This window comes from Microcaecilia unicolor, chromosome 3 (genome assembly GCF_901765095.1).
Source record: "Microcaecilia unicolor chromosome 3, aMicUni1.1, whole genome shotgun sequence".
NCBI lineage: Eukaryota > Metazoa > Chordata > Amphibia > Gymnophiona > Siphonopidae > Microcaecilia > Microcaecilia unicolor.
The window spans coordinates 521,022,566-521,044,098 of record NC_044033.1 but is presented as its reverse complement, the minus strand read 5'-3'; the positions used below and the strand labels follow the sequence as shown (position 1 = coordinate 521,044,098).

At 47.0% G+C, this 21,533-nt stretch overlaps 1 protein-coding gene across 5 annotated transcripts in view; it reads left to right on the top strand.

Annotated features, from left to right (window-relative positions):
• The window catches only part of LOC115467302 (popeye domain-containing protein 3-like), a 160,091-nt gene that overhangs the window by 122,016 nt on the left and 16,542 nt on the right, over window positions 1–21,533 (top strand). For all 5 annotated transcript variants that reach the window (XM_030199169.1, XM_030199166.1, XM_030199168.1 and 2 more), the window contains 6 exons: window positions 2,003–2,239; window positions 5,803–5,927; window positions 10,747–10,934; window positions 13,289–13,397; window positions 15,307–15,474; window positions 20,723–20,861. In XM_030199169.1, the coding sequence (XP_030055029.1) occupies window positions 2,003–2,239; window positions 5,803–5,927; window positions 10,747–10,934; window positions 13,289–13,397; window positions 15,307–15,474; window positions 20,723–20,861 (966 nt within the window). The remainder of the gene's footprint in view (window positions 1–2,002; window positions 2,240–5,802; window positions 5,928–10,746; window positions 10,935–13,288; window positions 13,398–15,306; window positions 15,475–20,722; window positions 20,862–21,533) is intronic.

The following is a 21,533-nucleotide window of genomic DNA, read 5'->3' as shown; positions in this document are numbered from 1 at the left end:
GCTCAAGGTTTCTGTGCCATGGAGTCAGCTTCAGAACGTTGGAGGTGCTTTTTATTATATAGGATCTGCTTACTTAGTGCTTTGAATTTGTCAAATTATTGTTAGAATTACATTTTTCAAGGAAGTTGAGGTTAAATTACTCAGCCTGTGTGTAATGAAACTGCCCACTTTATCAGCCTTGCAATTCATAAGAAGTGGAGTCAGTGCAGAAGCAAGTGAGAAGCTTCATTTTAGCAGGTCCTTTGTTCTTTTAGCAGACTGGCACTGCTGCTAGTTAACGCCAACAGACTCAGGTGGTATTGGGGGGGGGGGGGGGGGGAATCATATGTCATATGTCAGACAATAACCGCAGAGATGGCCAGAAGTATAATCTGTGGAAAATTTGCTGATGACACAACGTTATTCAAAGTCGTTAAATCATGGGAGGATTGTGAAAAATTACAAAAGGACCTTAAGAGACTGGGAGTCTGGGCGTCTAAATGGCAGATGACGTTTAATGTGTGCAAGTGGAAAGTGATGCATGTGGGAAAGAGGAACCCGACTTGTAGCTACGTTATGCAAGGTTCTAGGTTAGGAGTCACGGACCAAGAAAGGGATCTAGGTGTCGTCGTTGATAATATGTTGAAACCTTCTGTTCAGTGTGCTGCGGTGGCAAAGAAGGCAAGTAGTTAGGTATTATTAGGGAAGGAATGGAAAACCAAAATGAGGATGTTATAATGCCTTTGCATTGCTCCATGGTGTGACTGCACCTCGAATATTGTGTTCAATTGTGGTCACTGCATCTCAAAAAAGATATAGTGGAATTAGAAAGGGTGCAGAGAAGGATGACGAAAATGATAAAAGGGATGGGACGACTTCCCTATGAGGAAAGGCTAAAGCGGCTAGGGCTTTTCAGCTTGGAGAAAAGGCGGCTGAGGGGAGATATGATAGAGGTCTATAAAATAATGAGTGGAGTTGAACAGGTAGATGTGAAGCATCTGTTTACGCTTTCCAAAAATACTAGGACTAGGGGGCATGCGATGAATCTACAAAGTAGTGAATTTTAAACGAATCTGAGAAATGTTTTCTTCACTCAACGTGTAATTAAACTCTGGAATTCGTTGCCAGAGAATATGGTAAAGGCGGTTAGCTTAGCGGAGTTTAAAAAAAGGTTTGGATGGCTTCCTAAAGGAAAAGTCCATAGACCATTATTAAATGGACAGGGAAAATCCACTATTTCTGAGATAAGCAGTATAAAATGTTTTGTACTTTTTGGGATCTTGTGGGATCTTGCGACCTGGATTGGCCACTGTTGGAAACAGGATGCTGGGATTGATGGACCTTTGGTCTTTCCCAGTATGGTAATAGTTATGTAAATTTATTAGTCAATGTCCTGACACCACCATGTGCCTGTGTCAGGGATTTTGCAATCTACAATAAGCGCTGGAAAATGGTGATAATCTCTGGGTTGGAGGTTGGGTTGATTTCAGAGGCTTTTTCCCTTTCCTATTTTTAAAGCTTGATGCACTTCACAGAACTGTATTCCTTCTTAAGTACTAATTTTGCCTTCCTAGTAGAGATTTTTTTTTGTGATATGAGAAATTCTTGCCATGTCCTGAATTTTTTTTTTTCTTTCCAGACCTGCACTTTTAATGATCTACTCAAGACTTTTTCCCCCCTTTGTTTTTATGTTTAGTTCATTTAGCCCAGTCATGACAGAGGCAGCCGTCACCCAGGGGCCACAACCCTTGCTGCCTTCCAGTACCAGGCTAAAGTGGAGCTTCACACTGGCCACCAGGTGTCGCTGTTTATCGACAGCTAAAATTCTTTCCTCCCCCCCCCCCCTCCAGGGACTGTGAGTGTTACCTCTGTAGCGTCCGCAGTACAGAGAGCAGAAACCACGCCTGGAAATTAAATTTAGCCATCCACATGGTAATTCACAGCAGTTGCCGCCAGGTCTTCCCTTTGGCTGTACGATTTTATAACATCTCAGTGTTTGCTTACACTGGTTGTGTTTCTGCAGGAATTTTCACGATGAACAGCTCTCTGGAAATTAGAATAAGCACCCTGCCACCGCTCTTCACCCCAGAATCCAGAAACACAGTCATGTCGTACAACGAGACACTGGTAATCTGCGAACACTGGCGAGAGATGCATCATCTGGTGTTTCACCTGGCAAATATTTGCTTTGCTGTTGGCCTGGTCGTCCCCACCACTTTGAGCATACATATGATTCTGCTCCGAGCCATGCTGTGTTTAGGTAGGTCTGGATAATATTATTACTACTACAGCTATTACGTATTGTTTCTATATCGCTACTAGCAGCCAGATAATCAAAAGCACCGCACATGTTCCAAACAACGCTCTAAAAATAGCGCTGGAACATTGCGGGCCATTATTAGACCTATGATCAGAGATAATTGCATGCAAATTTAAGCACTCAATTCTCTCTGATCATGGGGTAGAAGTGCGGAAGAATTGTGCATGAGCATGCGCTCAACACAATCCTCCCGCACTTGTTTGACAGGTCTGGGCTGTCAAACACGGGCTACAGGTCCATGGGACCACCAGACCCCAACTACGCCTGCTCCAAGCAAGGCAAAAGGGGTCTGGAGGACCGCTGGTCCTCCCGACGACCCCTCTCCCAAGTTCAGGGAGGGCTGCGGGTCTGGTGGGTCTCCAGCCCCCCCTAACTCCCTTCAGCATTTCAAAAAAAGTCCCTGGTGGCCCCATGGGTGACCCCCCTCCCCCGAGCGACATGTCTCTTCCCCCATCTCTCTCTCTCTCTCTTTCTGCCAGCACCAAGGTGGCTAAGCGGATGAATTTATGACAGTTCAACAGCTGTCCTAAATTCTGGCACTTAGCTGTGCAGCTGCCGGCACTGAATATCAGCCAGCACCTGCATAATTTTGAAAAGGCTTTTCCAACCCATCCGATCCTCCCCTCCCGGGGTCTGCCTAGCATCCCTAATAGTCCATTGGGGGCAGGAGGAAACCCCACTTGCTCCTGCCTCATCAAAATGGCTGCCATGACCTCTAGTGGCTGCCTCATGGTACTACCCAGTGCCGGCTGACTATTGACCTGACCCCGTGTTGGGTGGTTTTTTTTACTGTAGAATTTAAGGATGTGAGTGAGGATGAATTTTGTGGAGGTGAGGGTGGGGTGGTTAGTGTGAACAGTTTTGTTTTTTTTGCATTACACACTGAAAAATGATCTCAGAACTTAATACAGTATTTAAAAACATCTAGCACTCAGCTACTGATTATAACCAGATAAACATAAAAGAGAGAAAAATCCTTATCTAAAAGCAACTATGCTACTTATTTTATCAAATTGCGTTTTGAATTAAAGAGGAATGAAATGAGCACTGCAGCAGCTGAAAATATTCTGCCAAATGCAATTTACTTCAGCTAAACAGCAGGAGCCATGAGCGTTCAGCCAAATACATTTTTCATTGTCCAAATCACTGTGCCCCAAAGGCCTGTGTGATAAGCCAGGTTCTTGATAATTAAAAAAAACCAAACTGAATAATACCAGTTGTCACTCTGGCTTTTACTGGAAGCCTGTTCCGCAGTGCTGGTACGTGAAATGAGGTTTGAGAAGACCACAGCTGTCCAGGAGGAGACACACGATAAAAAGAGATACCAAAATTTTAGGGACCACTTTCTTGAGGGGTCCTGAATGGCAGTACCTGGGGTTTTAAAACTGGGTACGCCAGTGTGCGTCAAACACCATAGGAGCAATGCGATGTCTACAGTTCTTGTGGAATGGAGTCTTGACCCAGACTTAGGGTGAACAGGTGTCAGAGGGACCCCTCCAGTCTGTGGCCCTAACTTATAGTAAATGACGGCAGATAAAGACCTGTACGGTCCATCCAGTCTGCCCAACAAGATAAACTCATTTTACATGGTATGTGATACTTAATACCCGAATTTGATTTGTCCTTGCCATTCTCAGGGCACAGACCGTAGAAGTCTGCCCAGCACTGTTCTTGTACTAAAAGTTCTGAAGATTCTGGAATCCTAAAGAGTGAGAAGATTCTGGAATCCCAATTAGTAGCGACATTCCATGTAGAACCCCAGAGAGTAACATAGTAACATAGTAAATGACGGCAGATAAAGACCTGAACGGTCCATCCAGCTGCCCAACAAGAAAACTCATTTTACATGGTATGTGATACTTTATACCTGAGTTTGATTTGTCCTTGCCATTCTCAGGGCACAGACCAGAAGTCTGCCCAGCACCGTTCTTGTACTAAGTTCTGGAGCTAACGTCAAAGCCCCTTAAAATTTACACTCCAGCCCATCCCTATCTATTCAGTCACGATCAGGGCGTAGACCGTAGAAGTCTGCCCAGCTCCCATTTTGTTTCCCAATTACTGGATATAGAAGAGTAACTGGAATGGCTAGGTGGGACTTTTAAAAATAGGTGAAGAAGCCTTGGGTGGTTGTCAGTAAAAGTTTTGTGATGCCATAACCCAGCAAAGGTGGGCTGTAATTGACCAGGAACGACACGCAGAGCCAGAAAGTCAATAAAAACATAAAGAAAGAAAGGAGACCTTTTCATTACTTGTTACAGTCGGTTAATCGTTGCTTCCTCTAGCATAATAAAATGTTAATACGGAGAAGGAAGGGAGGACCTGATCTGATCAGGTGTAAGTGCCGGCCACCTGCTTTCTAAGGGGCTTTGGTGTGATCCCCAAGTCCAAACCTCTTTTAAAACTCCACTAAGCTAACCGCCTTTACCAGATTCTCTGGCAATGAATTCCAGAGTTCAATTACACGGGTGCAGTGGCGTAGCCACAGGTGGGCCAGGGCCCACCCACTTAGGGCTCAGGCCCACCCAACAGTAGCACATGTTTAGCGGTAGCTGGTAGGGATCCCAAGCTCTGCCAGCAGAAGACTCCCCCCCCCCCCCGATGGTAATGAAAACACTACTCTCCACGATACCAGCACCTGCACATGCTCAGTTTTCAGTGCATGCCTGCTGCAGACTGCCAAGGTGGAAAGAAGCGTTTCCCACCAGCTGAGATATTTTTCTGGTCGTAGTGGGGGAGGGGGGAGAACACTTGGTGCCCACCCACTTCTTGCTTAGGCCCATCCAAAATCTGTTGTCTGGCTACGCCCCTGGTTGGGTGAAGAAACATTTTCTCCGATTTGTTTTAAATTTACTACTCTGTAGCTTCATTGCATGCCCCCTAGTCCTAGTATTTTTGGAAAGAGTAAACAAACAATTCACGTCTACCCATTCCACTCCACTCATTATTTTATAGACCTCTATCATATCTCCCCTCAGCCTGCATCACAGGTTCAGAACAGAGTATACAAGAAAAAGAAATGACTGACTTTATTTTTAAGATATCACCAATACAAATACAGTAAAGCTTCCAAGTATAAATTGAAATTCACAGTCAAAAACTACTTGGGTATCCAGTGTTCGGAACTTAATTAGGTGGACCGTCATAATTCAGATTCTCCAGAAGTATTGTATAGAGTGTTGTACAGTAGAATCATAGGTCAGTATTAAGTATCAGCTGGATAAATCCAAGTGTTTAAAAACACATTCAGAAAAAGTTTTTAAAGAATTATTATGTCCGTGTTAAATATGATTATCAAATCAAAAGGTGATGCTCTGCTTCAGGGCCGATCACTACAAAATAAATACATTCATTGCTATCCATAATTTAGAGTGCAATCCAGCAGAAATCTTTTCTCAGATGAAAAGCTTGAGTTAAAACTCACTATAAATTCGGTCCACCCTCTTTCAGTGTAACTTTTATTTTTAAAACGCAGCTAAAAAGTTTGTTTTTCTTTTCCCCCATAGGATGTATGTTTTTTATCATCTGGACAACGTTGTTTCGCTGTGCGGTGGATATAATGATCTGGAATTCATTGTTCCTTGTGGTCAACCTGATGCATTTCGTGTACTTGGTATACAAGAAAAGGCCGGTGAGTTAACTTTTTGTAGCTTATGGTGGGAACTGAGAGAGAGGTGAGACACATAACCCAATGATCAGGAGGAGGCTGGAAGCGGAGGTGTGGACCAGGAGGTTCTGGCCAGGAGAAGGCTGGAGGTCTACTTCTATACAGGTACTAGTACTTTCCATAAGGGGGCTGACAATCTAAGTGGAATATATTGTACCTGGGGCAGCAGAGGGTTGTGACTTGCCCAGGGTCACACAGAGCTGCAGAAGGAATTGAACCCGGTTCCCCAGAATCTCAATCCACTGCCGACCGTTATGCAGCGGTGGGAATCGAACCCGGTTGCACAGGTCTACAACCCACTCTACTAACCATTAGACCAAGGGGGTTCCAGCCTGAAGGAGGCAAGGGTACAAACCAGACAGGTTCCAATCAGGGGTGTAGCTAGGTGGGGCCACGTGGGCATGGGCCTCCACAGATTTAGCCCTGGACCCCTCTACTTTCGCCCCCCCCGCCACTTTTGACTCCTCCCCCCCCCCCCAGCCATGGCGGGGGTCCCCAACCCCCGCCAGCCAAAAGTCCTCTTCAGCGCCCGTCTCCAGCAAATTCGCTGATATGTTTCTGTGAGTACTGAGACTCCTGACGTCCTGCACGTGTGCATACAGGACGTCAGGAGTCTCAGAAACAGATCAGCGAATGGGTTGGGGACCCGCCGCCAGCGGCAATGGGGGAGGGTCGGCGGTGGGCTAATCTGTGCCCCCCCTACCTCAGGCTGTGGACCTCCCTCCCGGTGAATTCTGGCAATGCCCCTGGTTCCAACCAGGAGGAGTCTGGAGGTAGACGAGACAGGTTCTGACCTGAAGGAGGCTGGAGGCAGAGGTGTAGACCAAGGGGTTCCGGCCTGGAGGCGACAACAAGGATGGCAGGAAAAGGCAGAAGGTGCTGTCCAGTGAGGCACTGGTTGGAGGATGGTGCAGGCAAAATATTGTCCAGTAATGAGGGAAGGGCAGATTTATAGCCTGTTAAGGTGCTGGATCTGGGGGGGGGGGGAGGGCAGGGTTAATAGTCCACTGAGATCTTGATTGAAGGGCAAGAGAGAGCGGCACTAGTTGGATGGAGTGTGTGGGAGAGAGGACATGAAATGAGATTGAAGGGGGGCAGACTCAAGAAAAATGTCAGGAAGTATTTTTTCACGGAGAGAGTAGTGGATGCTTGGAATGCCCTCCCGCGGGAGGTGGTGGAAATGAAAACGGTAACAGAATTCAAACACCCGTGGGACAAACATAAAGGAATCCTGTTCAGAAGGAATGGATCCTAAGGAGCTAAACCGAGATTGGGTGGCAGAGCAGGTGGCGGGAGGCTGGGATAGTGCTGGGCAGACTTATACGGTCTGTGCCAGAGCCAGTGGTGGGAGGCGGGGCTGGTGGTTGGGAGGTGGGGATAGTGCTGGACAGACTTATACGGTCTGTGCCCTGAAGCAGACAGGTACAAATCAAAGTAGGGTATACACAAAAAGTAGCACATATGAGTTTATCTTGTTGGGCAGACTGGATGGACCGTGCAGGTCTTTTTCTGCCGTCATTTACTATGTTACTATGATTTCTAATAGCGGGCCTTTTGTAACTCAGCCCTGCATTGCTTCTGTTTGTAGAGCAGTTTAGTCCATTGTTTAGCATGAAAATCCGTCTGCTCATCTCCCATGCTCACGTGGACGCAACTTACTGCAGGGCATGCTCAGGCATCCCACAGTAATTTTTGTGTGTGCGCACGCTTCCCACACTCTTAAACCTTTAATTTTAGCGCTGGGGGGGGGGGGGGGCAGAAAGTAGGCATGCGCTGCATTAATCAGCGCAGCTATATTGCCGTGCAATAATGGATTAGCGCATGACCCCTTACCGCCTACAAAATAGGTGTTGGTAAGTGCAGACATGCGAACGAGAAAATCGTTAATGTTGGAAATAGAAAAATCGGCCATTTTGTGCAGTGGTTCCCAAACCTGGACCTGGAGGCACCCCACCAGCCAGTCAGGTTTTCAGGATATCTACAATGAATATTCATGACAGAGATTTGCATGCAGTGGAGGCAGTGCACGCAGATTTCTCTCATGAGTATTCATTATAGGTATCCTGAAAGCCTGACTGGCTGGGGTGTGCATCCAGGAGCATGTATGGGGACCACTGGCTTAGTGCACAGGAATGACAAGCCTAACAACACGCTAAGCCCCCTTAATGTGGAAACGACAGGGCTCTGTGCTAATAAAGTGGGCCCTGTTTTCAGAAGGATTCCACTCTAGTTCTGAGAATGGTCAAATTGCTACTATTAGTAATAATTTCTTGTAGTCATATGCAGCACCAAGTCGTAGAGATAGGTACACTATCAGGCTTATTTTTGAAAGAGAAGGACGCCCATCTTTCGACACAAATCGGAAGATGGGCGTCCTTCTCCCAGGGTCGCCCAAATCGACATAATCAAAAACCAATTTTGGGCGTCCTCAACTGCTTTCCGTCACAGGGATGACCAAATTTCATGGGGGCGTGTCGGAGGCATAGCGAAGGCGGGACTTGGGCGTGCCTAACACATGGGTGTCCTCGACTGATAATGGAAAAAAGAAGGGCGTCCCTGACGAGCACTTGGGTAACTTTACTTGGTCCATTTTTTTCTTATGACCAAGCCTCAAAACGGTGCCCAAACTGACCAGATGACCATCGGAGGGAATTGGGGATGACCTCCCCTTACTCCCCCAGTGGTCACTAACCTCCTCCCACCCTAAAAAAAAAACTTTTTAAATATTTTTTGCCAGCCTCAAATGTCATACTCGGGTCCATCGCAGCAGTATGCAGGTCCCTGGAGCAGTTTTAATGGGTGCAGTGCACTTCAGGCAGGCGGACCCAGGCCCACCCCCACCCCCTAACTGTTACATTTATGGTGGTAAATGGGAGCCCTTCAAAACCCACCAGAACCCCACTGTACCCAAATGTAGGTGCCCCCCTTCACCCCTTAGGGCTATGGTAGTGGTGTACAGTTGTGGGGTTTGGGGGGCTCAGCACACAAGGTAAGGGAGCATTGTACCTGGGAGCAATTTGTGAAGTCCTCAGCAGTGCCCCCTAGGGTGCCCGCTTGGTGTCCTGGCATGTAAGGGGGACTAGTGCACTACGAATGCTGGCTCCTCCCACGACCAAATGCCTTGTATCGCTCCATGGTGTGACCACACCTTGAGTACTGTGTTCAATTCTGGTCGCCGCATCTCAAGAAAGATATAGTAGAATTGGAAAAGGTGCAGCGAAGGGCGACCAAAATGATAGCGGGGATGGGACGACTTCCCTATGAAGAAAGACTAAGGAGGCTAGGGCTATACAGCTTGGAGAAGAGACGGCTGAGGGGAGACATGATAGAGGTATATAAAATATTGAGTGGAGTGGAACAGGTGGATGTGAAGCGTCTGTTCACGCTTTCCAAAAATACTAGGACTAGGGGGCATGCGATGAAACTACAGTGTAGTAAATGTAAAACAAATCGGAGAAAATATTTCTTCACCCAACGCATAATAAACCACTACTAAATGGACTTGGGAAAAATCCACAATTCCAGGAATAACATGTATAGAATGTTTGTACATTTGGGAAGCTTGCCAGGTGCCCTTGGCCTGGATTGGCTGCTGTCGTGGACAGGATGCTGGGCTCGATGGACCCTTGGTCTTTTCCCAGTGTGGCATTACTTATGTACTTATTAAGGACAGCTCATGTAATTCTACCAGCCACCGTCTTGTCCCTTTGCTGCTGAGAAGGTTCCATTGCCTGCTTCCCCATAGACTCGACCCCAGACCAAGGAGAGGGAACCCTTTGAGGAGGGGATACTGTCACGACCCTGGGCCATGCCCCGCAGTCTGACTCCCCTGTAGGGCTTGACGAGAGAGCGGGGTCAGGACCACGGCCTCTTGGGGTAGCTATCAGTGTTGGATGGACCGCCAGCAGCATGGCCTTTGCCAATGTGGAGCGTTGCTCCTGCTGGCCTCTTTCACTGACAGTATCCTTAGGCGTATGTGTGCCTTTTGAGGATCTCATGGCAGGAACCAGGGTGCTCCCTGCTGATGTTGCCTACCCCCCCCCCCCCCCCAGGCCCTTTTAATGTGACAGGGTTTTGCCTCTCATTGCCTTCGCAGCAGGTCTCTTGAGCTTGCCTTGTCTGCCTCCAGTCCAACTTGCCCTGCCTTGCCTCTATTCCAGTCTTGCCTCACTTCCTGCTTTGGTTCCAGCCCTGCCTCGGCTTCAGCCTTGCCTCTGGTCCTGCCTTGGCTCCAGCTGAGCCTACTGTGCCAGCCCTGATCTCTGCCTCTATTGTAAACTCTGGTTGCCTATTGTGCCTTGTCCTGTGCCTTGGCCAGGTGCTTCGCCTGCCGCCGCTGGGTTGATTGCAGTGGAGTTGGCGACACCCACTGTAATACAAGTTTTATTAATGCTTGACATACCACTGTACCTAACTGATAGTTCACAGTGGTTTGCAAAACAAAAACAATGCATATATTGAAGTCAAGAAAGAGAACTACAAAATTCACACAGGAAAGATGAAGCAATTATTTCAGTTATTGTTGGAATGATTATTGAATATTGAAGTTATTAGAATTGAGGTCTTTAAAAGCCTAAGTGCTGTTCATAGGTAGTGAAAGGGTTAAACAGGTTATAATCTCAAATCCTAAATAGAGTAACGTATTTCAGCCGCTGAAATCATTTGTTCTTGAGCCTTGCACCTCACCACACGCCTGAGACGTTTCTCCCTGTGTTCTGCCTTTTCTCCATTTTTTTTATTTGGATTCACTTCGTTTTCTTTTTTTTTTTATGTGTTTTTCTAGATCAAGATAGAGAAAGAGTTGAAAGGCATCTACAAAAGGATGTTTGAACCTCTCCACGTGCCACCGGAAACGTTCCAGAGGCTGACCGGCCAATTCTGTACCATCCAGAACTTGAAAAAGGGCCAAATTTACGCCGGAGAGGACAAAACCTCTGTTGACGACCGCCTGAGTATCCTGTTGAAAGGAAAGTAGGTGGTGAAGAACAGCCAAGGGTTGATCTTTGTGATGGGATTGTGGAGCAACGTACAGCACACATCTGCGATAAATGGCTTGGTTAAAAAGAAAATAGCAGTGGTGTATAGATTTTGGTTTAACTTCTCTTGTGCGAGACTGTGATGCCCGATGACTCTGCTTGGATTTTATGGGCAAACTGTACTAGTCCCCAACAGGGGCGTAGCCAGACTTCCATGGGAGGGGGGTCCAAAGCCCGAGGGGAGGGGGCACATTTTACCCCCCCCCCCACGTCTTTTCCGACCCCCCCCTCCCGCCGCGAACCCTCCCCCGCCACCGCCTACCTTCACTTTTGCTGGCGGGGGACCACACTCCCCGCCAGCCGACATCCTCTCCGTCCTGCTCTTGCTGCAACAGAGTTCTGTTCTCTGAGTCTGACGTCGCACGTACAACGTGCAGGATGTCAGCAATGCATGCAACAGCAGGAGCAGGATGGAGAGGACGTCGGCTGGCGGGGAGTGGGGTACCCTGCCAGCAAAAGTGAAGGTAGGTGGCGGCAGGGGCGGGTTCGCCGGGAGGGGGCCCAGGCCCCCTCAGGCCCCACCTAGCTACGCCACTAGTCCCCAAAGAAAATAGTAGAATGCTTTTGAGTTGCATATTTGAGAAATGTATGTGCAGTCGCCTCTTGGATAGATGGGAGAGCGACATGTTCCTGGCAGTTAGAGGCTGACTGAAACCATTTTTTTTTCTGGTTTTGGCCAAAACGAAACCTGCGACCGAATTTTGTTGCTCGGTTTCAGCCGAAACATAAACTGTAAATGAAACTGCACTGCACTTCCTCCCTTTCTCCACCCGAACGGAAGTAGCTCACCTCCGAGGTCCAGTATCCCTGGGCTCCCCCTACCCCCCAGAACAAAAAAATAGGACCCCCTCAAAAAAAGCAAAGGCAAGGCCTCTTACCTATTCCACAGCTTGTAGGGCGAAACCGCCCCACCCCAGGCTTATTTTAAAAGCGTTGGTGGTGCAGTGGGGGCAGGAGCGATCTGCACTCATCCCTGCTGGCATCGTCAACATGGCTCCTGGGTCTTCAGACAGTAGCTTCACGAGAGTTGTCGCCAAAAGTCGTGGCAGCCTTGTTCAGATTGGAGCCTGCACAGGTAGGACCGATTGCCTATCCATGTCAGCTCCAATCTCAACATGGCTGCCTCGACTTTTGGCTTCAGTCCCGTGAAGCTGCTGTTTGAAGCAGGGGCGTAGCCAGACTTCGGCGGGAGGGGGATCCAGAGCCCGAGGTGAGGGGGCACATTTTAGCCCCCCCCCCCCCCTCCAACCCCCCCTGCTGCTGCCACCACCACCAACAACTTTGACCCCACCCCCTGCCGACGACCCCCCCTCCCGCCACCAATCCTCCCCTGCCGTCGCCTACCTTTGCTGGCGGGGGACCCCAATCCCCGCCAGCTGAGGAGGTCCTCTTCTTCCCGCGAAGGCTTCATTCTGTTTCTGAGGTCCGTCGGACTCAGAAACAGAACGAAGGAAGAAGAGGACCTCGGTTGGCAGGGGTTGGGGTCCCCCGCCAGCAAAGGTAGCAGACGTTGACGGCGGGTTGGCAGTGGGAGGGGGGTCGAGAGGGTCGTCGGCATGGGGGTCCAGGGTCAAATCTGTGGGGGCCCAGGCCCCCGTGGCCCCACGTAGCTACGCCCCTGGTTTGAAGTCTTGGCAGCCATGTTGACAACCGAGCTGGCAGGGGCAGAAGCTAGTGCAGATTGCTCCTGTCCCTGCTGCATTAGCAGTGCTTTTAAGGTAAGCCTGTGAGTGGGGGTTCTGTGAGGGGGGCCCTCAAACAGGAGCTGTTCCTGGGGGGGGGAGGTGGAGAGGAAGCAGGGGCTGCACCAGAGTTTTGGTTTCAGCTGAAAATACACCTGTATTTTGGCCCAAACCAAAATTCAGTCAGTCTCTACCGCTAGCGTGATTGCCGAGAAGGAAATATGGCGCATAATGCCAGTTGAAGTGGGGAATGCTGAGGCCCACAGATGCAAAGCAACATATTTATGCTGACGGAGTTCTCTGACCCAGGAGCGTCTCCAGTTCTAGCGCTCCATTCCCCCACCTGCTCTGAGCCAAGGTCCAGATTTGCCGTCGGTGTGCATGCTATTGAACTGGAGCTGGAAGGTTGCAGAAGTAGCCCTCCGAATCTAACATAGGGCTGTACTCCAAGCTTGGCTCACCCTGTGCCTGCCATTTGTGATGGCTCCAGGCACGCTCTTATTGCATTCACCAGTGGGGCTTCACTGTTGTGTTATGCTGGGGTTTTATTTTTCCAAGGTTCTGATTTGTTTTATTAACAAGTTTTTATTTTTTTTATTATTATTAGAATGAAAGTTTCGTATCGAGGGCATTTTCTCCACAATATATACCCCAATGCTTACATAGATTCTCCTGAATTTCGTTCGACCCAGTTGAATCGGGGGGAAAAATTTCAGGTGAGCCATATGTGTTTTGTTTTGGGGTTTTTTTTTTGTATGTGTGTTAAATGTTGCAAAATCGAATACTGGGCGGCCAAGAGAGCTGGGACTGATTATAGCTACGTCTTGCAAGGTTCCGCGTTAGGAGTTACGGATCAAGAAAGGGATCTGGGTGTCGTCGTCGATGATACGCTGAAACCTTCTGCTCAGTGTGCTGCTGCGGCTAGGAAAGCGAATAGAATGTTGGGTGTTATTAAGAAGGGTATGGAGTCCAGGTGTGCAGATGTTATAATGCCGTTGTATCGCTCCATGGTGCGACCGCACCTGGAGTATTGTGTTCAGTACTGGTCTCCGTATCTCAAAAAAGATATAGTAGAATTGGAAAAGGTACAGCGAAGGGCGACGAAAATGATAGTGGGGATGGGACGACTTTCCTATGAAGAGAGGCTGAGAAGGCTAGGGCTTTTCAGCTTGGAGAAGAGACGGCTGAGGGGAGATATGATAGAAGTGTATAAAATAATGAGTGGAATGGATCGGGTGGATGTGAAGCGACTGTTCACGCTATCCAAAAATACTAGGACTAGAGGGCATGAGTTGAAGCTACAGTGTGGTAAATTTAAAACGAATCGGAGAAAATTTTTCTTCACCCAACGTGTAATTAGACTCTGGAATTCATTGCCGGAGAACGTGGTACGGGCGGTTAGCTTGACGGAGTTTAAAAAGGGGTTAGATAGATTCCTAAAGGACAAGTCCATAGACCGCTATTAAATGGACTGGAAAAATTCCTCATTTTTAGGTACAACTTGTCTGGAATGTTTTTACGTTTGGGGAGCGTGCCAGGTGCCCTTGACCTGGATTGGCCACTGTCGGTGACAGGATGCTGGGCTAGATGGACCTTTGGTCTTTCCCAGTATGGCACTACTTATGTACTTATGTACTGACCCCACAACAGCATCTAACTTTTTAATTTTGCAACCGTTAATGGAAGATGCGCAGAAGAGTCCATCTTTCCTGCTGCCAGGGTGAAAAGCAGGTGGGTTGTGAGTGAGGAAAGATGGCTCAGAGAGCAACTGGCACATGGGTTCTCCCATCATCTTTCTACCACACGTGGATTTTACCGTTCATTCATTTGAATGTTGGCCATCTCTCAACCTCTTCCCACACTTCATCCCAATCTCACTCCTTCACTCATACTCCCAGCTCATACCTACCAATTACCAGGTCCTCACTATCCTCTCCAAATTCCCACTCAGTCTCTGCTGCTGTACTCCCCAACACACCCCCACTAACTCACCAAGTCCCAGTTCTTCAGAGATCAGTTCTGCTTTGTTCCCTCCCATCCTTCTTTTGCTCTGATCCCCTTCTTCACCACCTCCAAAGTTGTATCCAACTTCTGGCTCCGATACCCTTTCTCCTCCCCCCCCCAACCACCCCATCTACTTTGTTCCCCTTTTTCCTTCTTCAAATGTCATCATTGGCCAATTGGCCCAGTATCTGGTGCAGCTCTGCTGCTGGCAACGGCATCATCAGGTCATGTGGCAGCTCCTTCTTACAGGAGCCAGATGGCATGGTTCAGTCCTACTGTGTTTGAACTGCAGGGCGCTGTGTCTGTGGAGTCCTGCGTAGTTCAAACATCTGCTTCAGGCTCACAGGGCCTCCATGAATAGAGAGCCCTGTAGTTCAAGGAATCGCTCTGCTCAGCACCTGTAAGAAGGCGCTGCCATGTGATCTGGTGCTGCCCCAGCCAGGACAGCCTATAGGTTCTGTCCGGTTCTGGTTGGGATTTCAACAGGGAGGTGGCACCTGATAGTGATGCCTATGGTCTACCTCTGTCCTCTTCTAGAATGTTTCAGTACGTCTCCCATGCCAATATAATCTTAAAACAAACTAGCGCTGGCTTATTGGTCATCTCATGTACTTTCTCCAGGTGACCATCACAGCAGATGATAACTGTAAATTCTTATGCTGGTCAAGGGAAAGGCTGACCTATTTCCTGGAGTCTGAACCGTTCCTGTATGAAATGTTTAAGTATCTGATTGGTAAAGACATTACCAACAAGCTGTATTCACTGAATGACCCGACATTAAATGGCAAGGTAAGTTGTGTTGTTGCTTTTTGTATTTATTTCTCTTTTGGCATATGTGTGGGTGTGAGAGAGGTTTTCTGTGGTTCTCTTTGATGCTCACTGGATACTGTGCAAATGGATTATTGGAGGGGTTACATAGAAATATAGAAAAATGTAAGTAGATAAAGACCTTGTGGCCTATCCAGTCTGCCTATCCATGCCATCTACTCTCCCTTTCACTCCCTTAGAGATCCTATATTCTTGTCCCAAGCTCTCCAAGAGGCTGTTCCTCAGGTTATTCCTAAGTCTGTCCCCTTTCACCTTCATCCTATGCCCCCTTGTTCCAGAGCTTCCTTTCAATTGAAAGAGACTCGCCTTCTGTTCATTGATGTCACATAAGTATTTTAAACATTTCTTTCCTTGTCATCTATACCAGACCAGTCCAGACTAATGGGTTGTGTCCATCTACCAGCGGAAGGAGACAGAGAAAATAGTTCCAAGTAAACCGCCCCTTAAGGGTATCGTGCAGCCTGGAATGTTCAGTATTTTCGTTCTGTCTCCTAGCGGATGGTGGACGGTCTGGATTGCTGGCTGGTAGCTCCTGTCCCAGATTCTTCTGGTGACAGTGGAGCCAGGGGTGTGCTGGTAGCCGCGTTGGGGCTAGTTTTAGATGATACTCAGTGGTCCTGCGTTCCTCATCTGCCAGCTAGGGTGATATCCAGTGACCCTGGTTCCCTCCCCTGGCTGTCTTTCTAACAGGGTAATGGTTAATTGTGGTATGAAGTAATTTGTCTTCCCGTGGGGGGGGTTCTCTTCTGTGGTGGTGGGTATATCTGAATTTCTGCCTCTGAGGTAAGCCTTTATTCCTGTCACTAGTGAAGAAGGTTGTTTAAAAAAAAAAAAAGGAAACTGTTTTTCCCTCCTTTTCTGCCTGTGAGGTAAACCTTTTCTAATTCCTGTCACTAGTGAGGACAGTTGTTTTAAAAAAAAAAAAAAAAAAAAGAAGGAAGAAGAAGAAATTTGGTTTTCCCCCACCTTTTCTGCCTCTGAGGTAAACCTTTATTAATTCCTGTCACTAGTGAAGAAGGTTGTTTTAAAAAAAAAAAGGGCACTGTTTTTCCCTCCTTTTCTGCCTCTGAGGTAAACCTTTTCTAATTCCTGTCACTAGTGAAGAAGGTTGTTTAAAAAAAAAAAAAAAGGAAACTGTTTTTCCCACCTTTTCTGCCTCTGAGGTAAACCTTTATTAATTCCTGTCACTAGTGAAGAAGGTTGTTTAAAAAAAAAAAAAAAGGAAACTGTTTTTCCCTCCTTTTCTGCCTGTGAGGTAAACCTTTATTAATTCCTGTCACTAGTGAAGAAGGTTGTTTAAAAAAAAAAAAAAGGAAACTGTTTTTCCCTCCTTTTCTGCCTGTGAGGTAAACCTTTATTAATTCCTGTCACTAGTGAGGAAGGTTGTTAAAAAAAAAAAAAAAAAAAGGGCACTGTTTTTCCCTCCTTTTGTGCCTCTGAGGTAAACCTTTATTAATTCCTGTCACTAGTGAAGAAGGTTGTTTAAAAAAAAAAAAAAGGAAACTGTTTTTCCCTCCTTTTCTGCCTGTGAGGTAAACCTTTATTAATTCCTGTCACTAGTGAGGACAGGTGTTTAAAAAAAAAAAAAAAAAGAAGGAAGAAGAAGAAATTTGGTTTTCCCCTACCTTTTCTGCCTCTGAGGTAAACCTTTATTAATTCCTGTCACTAGTGAAGAAGGTTGTTTAAAAAAAAAAAAGGGCACTGTTTTTCCCTCCTTTTCTGCCTCTGAGGTAAACCTTATTAATTCCTGTCACTAGTGAAGAAGGTTGTTTAAAAAAAAAAAAGGGCACTGTTTTTCCCTCCTTTTCTGCCTCTGAGGTAAACCTTTATTAATTCCTGTCACTAGTGAAGAAGGTTGTTTTAAAAAAAAAAGGGCACTGTTTTTCCCTCCTTTTCTGCCTCTGAGGTAAACCTTTATTAATTCCTGTCACTAGTGAAGAAGGTTGTTTTAAAAAAAAAAAAAAAAAAAAAAAGGAAACTGTTTTTCCCTCCTTTTTTGCCTCTGAGGTAAACCTTTATTAATTCCTGTCACTAGTGAAGAAGGTTGTTTAAAAAAAAAAAAAAAGGGCACTGTTTTTCCCTCCTTTTCTGCCTCTGAGGTAAACCTTTATTAATTCCTGTCACTAGTGAAGAAGGTTGTTAAAAAAAAAAAAAAAAAGGGCACTGTTTTTCCCTCCTTTTGTGCCTCTGAGGTAAACCTTTATTAATTCCTGTCACTAGTGAAGAAGGTTGTTTAAAAAAAAAAAAAAGGAAACTGTTTTTCCCTCCTTTTCTGCCTCTGAGGTAAACCTTTATTAATTCCTGTCACTAGTGAAGAAGGTTGTTTAAAAAAAAAAAAGGGCACTGTTTTTCCCTCCTTTTCTGCCTCTGAGGTAAACCTTTATTAATTCCTGTCACTAGTGAAGAAGGTTGTTTAAAAAAAAAAAAAAGGGCACTGTTTTTCCCTCCTTTTCTGCCTCTGAGGTAAACCTTTATTAATTCCTGTCACTAGTGAAGAAGGTTGTTTAAAAAAAAAAAAGGGCACTGTTTTTCCCTCCTTTTCTGCCTCTGAGGTAAACCTTTATTAATTCCTGTCACTAGTGAAGAAGGTTGTTTTTCCTTCTTTCTCTTGCCTGTTACCTGATTTATTTTCCCGCCTTTGGCAATGTATTCTGGGGGGCCACTTGCGAAGTTTTCTTTGAATTTCGCTGGCCGGCATCTGATTCTGATCTTGGACCCTTCTGAGCTGGTACCAGTTGCTTTGATTTTTTTTTGTGGGACACGGCTCGTGTCTGGATCACAAAACTCAGTTGTTTTTTTTCGTCTTCGCGGTCCTAGAGGGCGGCGCCGTTGCTGGAACTTGTACCTTTGCGATCCGGAGATCTTAGTCTGCCATTTCCAAAGTGGGGGAAGTCTCTCACTGGCTCCGTTTGGCTGCAGGCTCGGTCTTTTTAGTCCAGGGCTATTTTTTCATTCCTGTCAGCCTTGCGTGGCTGTTGGTCAGTGAGGTTCTGCATATTGGCCCCAAGAGTTTGCCTGTTTGGTATTAACTGTGTTTTCTTCTAGACTTCAGAGCACCATTGCTTGGCTATTCGAAATACTGAATATTCCAGGCTGCACGATACCCTTAAGGGGCGGTTTACTTGGAACTATTTTCTCTATCTAATTCCCATTTCAAAGGGAATTCCCCTACCCACTGATGGCGTAGCCCAGGAGAAGTTGGCAATCCCTCAGATTTATGCATATTAAGATGAAAGCCTGAAAATGACCCATATTTGGCAAAGCTTTCCAACAACACAGGTAGAGATTAAGCAGGGGAGGACAAATGTACCAGCAAATCATTGCCATAGCTGGGCAATGGAGGGTTAAGTGTCTTGCCCAGAGTCACAAGGAGCTGCAGTGGGAATCGAACCCAGTTTCCCCAGGATCAAAGTCCACTGCACTAACCACTAGGCTACTCGTCCACTCATTCCACCAATAAGAGCCAACCTCATCAGTGATATCACAATGGCTTGATTGCCCAATACTTGGCTCACTTCTGATATTGTGATGTCATGGAGGAAAGGGAAATGGGACTTGATATACCACCTTTCTGTGGTTTTTGCAACTACATTCAAAGCGGTTAACATATATGCAGATACTTATTTTGTACGGTGGCAATGGAGGGTTAAGTGACTTGCCCAGAGTCACTCACAAGGAGCTGCAGTGGGAATTGAACTCAGTTCCCCAGGATCAAAGTCCACTGCACTAACCACTAGGCTACTTCTCCACTAGCAACAGTCCATGTAGAATCTCAAATAGGGAAAGGGAAACGGGACTTCATATACTGCCTTTCTGTGGGTTTACATATATTCAGGTACTTATTTGTACCTGGGGCAATGGAGGGTTAAGTGACTTGCCCAGAGTCACAAGGAGCAGCAGTGGGAATCAAACCCAGTTCCCCAGGATCAAAGTCCGCTGCACTAACCACTAGGCTACTCTTCCACTGGGATTGGATGAGGATCAGAATGGGGGGCTACTGGGGGGGGGGGGGTGAGAGGGGGTTGACAACACTTATGACTGGGACCCACAATTTAACAGGGCAGTGGCCAGTATTCAGACCGGTGCTAGGTTAACTCTTCACATAAAGTTTTGACACAGTTTTACAGCTCCTGCTTTCTTTCTCTCTGCCCAACTCTGCCTTTTCCTATCACTCTTTCCTTCCATAGCCTTAAATCCCTACTCTCTTTCTCAGCCTCCAGCCCCTGTTTTGTTCTTTCTCTCCTCCTCCCAGTCCATCATTTCCCTCTCTTCTCTCCCTCCGACTTACCCATTCTGTATTTTCCCTCAAATCTCTACTTCCCTCCATCAAATCAAAGCACCAATATGTGCGGGAGAGCCAGCCATATGCTTGCAGCCTGTGAAGGACCTGCTGGCCCTGCTGTCTCTGAGGCATAGGCTGTATCAGCAGCTTGTGTGACTGCATCTTTCTTCCTTCCTGTCCTCTCCCCCCTCCCCCCACCTAGGGTTACCATTCATCCGGATTTCCCTGGACATGTCCTCTTTTTGAGGGCATGTCTGGGGCGTCCAGCGGGTTTTGCCCACATGCACGTTTGTCCAGATTTCTGGACAAACGTGCGGGAGGGTGTGCGTGCGGTTGCGCGATCCATTGGCGCCGTGGCTCTCCCCTCCCCTTCCTTACCATCTTCCCTGGTGGTCTAGTGACGTCTTCGGGGCAGGAAAGAGCCCCCTCTTTCCTGCCCGGAGCGCTGCCTTGCCCATCCTCCTTCTCGGTCTCAGCTGGGAAATCAAAATGGCCGCTTCAACTCTCGGTGGCCATTTTGAATCCCCAGCCGAGACCGAGAAGGGTGTAGGCAAGGGCAGGCAGCGCTCCGGGCAGGAAAGAGGGGGCTCTTTCCTGCCCCGAAGACGTCACTAGACCACCAGGGAAGATGGGAGGGGGGCATGTGATGGGGGGGCGCGGGGGAAGGGACTATGTGACGGGGGGGAAAGGGGGCGGAATGAGGATCCGAAGGGGCATGGTGTGACACGTGTCCTCTTTTTCAGAGGACACAAAACGGTAACCCTACTCCCACCCCCACCCCACTGTCTGCATGCCCCGTGAGTCATAGAGCAGGCAGGCAGTACACGGTCTGGGGGAGGGGGGGAAAGGGGAGAAGAGAGAAACAGTATTGTATGTCCATGAGTCCTGATGTAAAACCTCGTGCCATTCTCTTCTCTGCCTCTCCAGACATCGAAGTCAGACCGGCAGCTTAGCGTGTGCTCCCAGCTCTCCGTCATGCAGATGAGGAACAGCATGGTGAGCACCAGCGACAGCGATGATGGCTTGCATCATTTCCTTCGAGGAACGTCCACTGCCTCTTCACTGCGTAAGTCCCGAACCATGTGATTGGAAACAGCCACTCTTAACCTGTTGTAAATCCCCAGCCTACTATTTAGAAGTGGCTGGTATATAAGTTTAAGATGATGGACAAAGAAATGGAATTTTTTAAATTTATTTTTATTGAATTTACAGCAGCAACCAAGAAGTATAACTTACACAGAGAAGCAGAGAATAAAGCTCCATGTCAGCTCCTGTTTCATTAATGGCGACTAGCAAGATAAAATAAATGACTATTAACAGATTGAAAATATTAAAATCATAAAACCTATAAAAACATAAAACAATTCATAATGTACATACACTAAACCCAGCATTTAATCCCATACTAGCCCTAAGCCATCACAATATAAAATTGCATCTCCTACTGAATAGGTTTATCTTGGTATCTGAAGTATCCCTCTCATAACTTTGCAGCCAGTTGTATTCGGTAGAGGAAACACACATGACGTCTGTATTCTAATACTCTCACCTCTGCCTACCTATCAGCAGCAGGATCCATTACTCATTTATCCTTCAAATAGCTGATTTCTCAAAGGCCAATATAAAAAAAACATTGCTAGTCTAAAATCAAATGACGACGACAAAAAATGCATTTCTTTTGGCATCCTATTCCAGAGATATAGTACTGCCTGTGAAAAAGCACATTCTCTTGTCACTT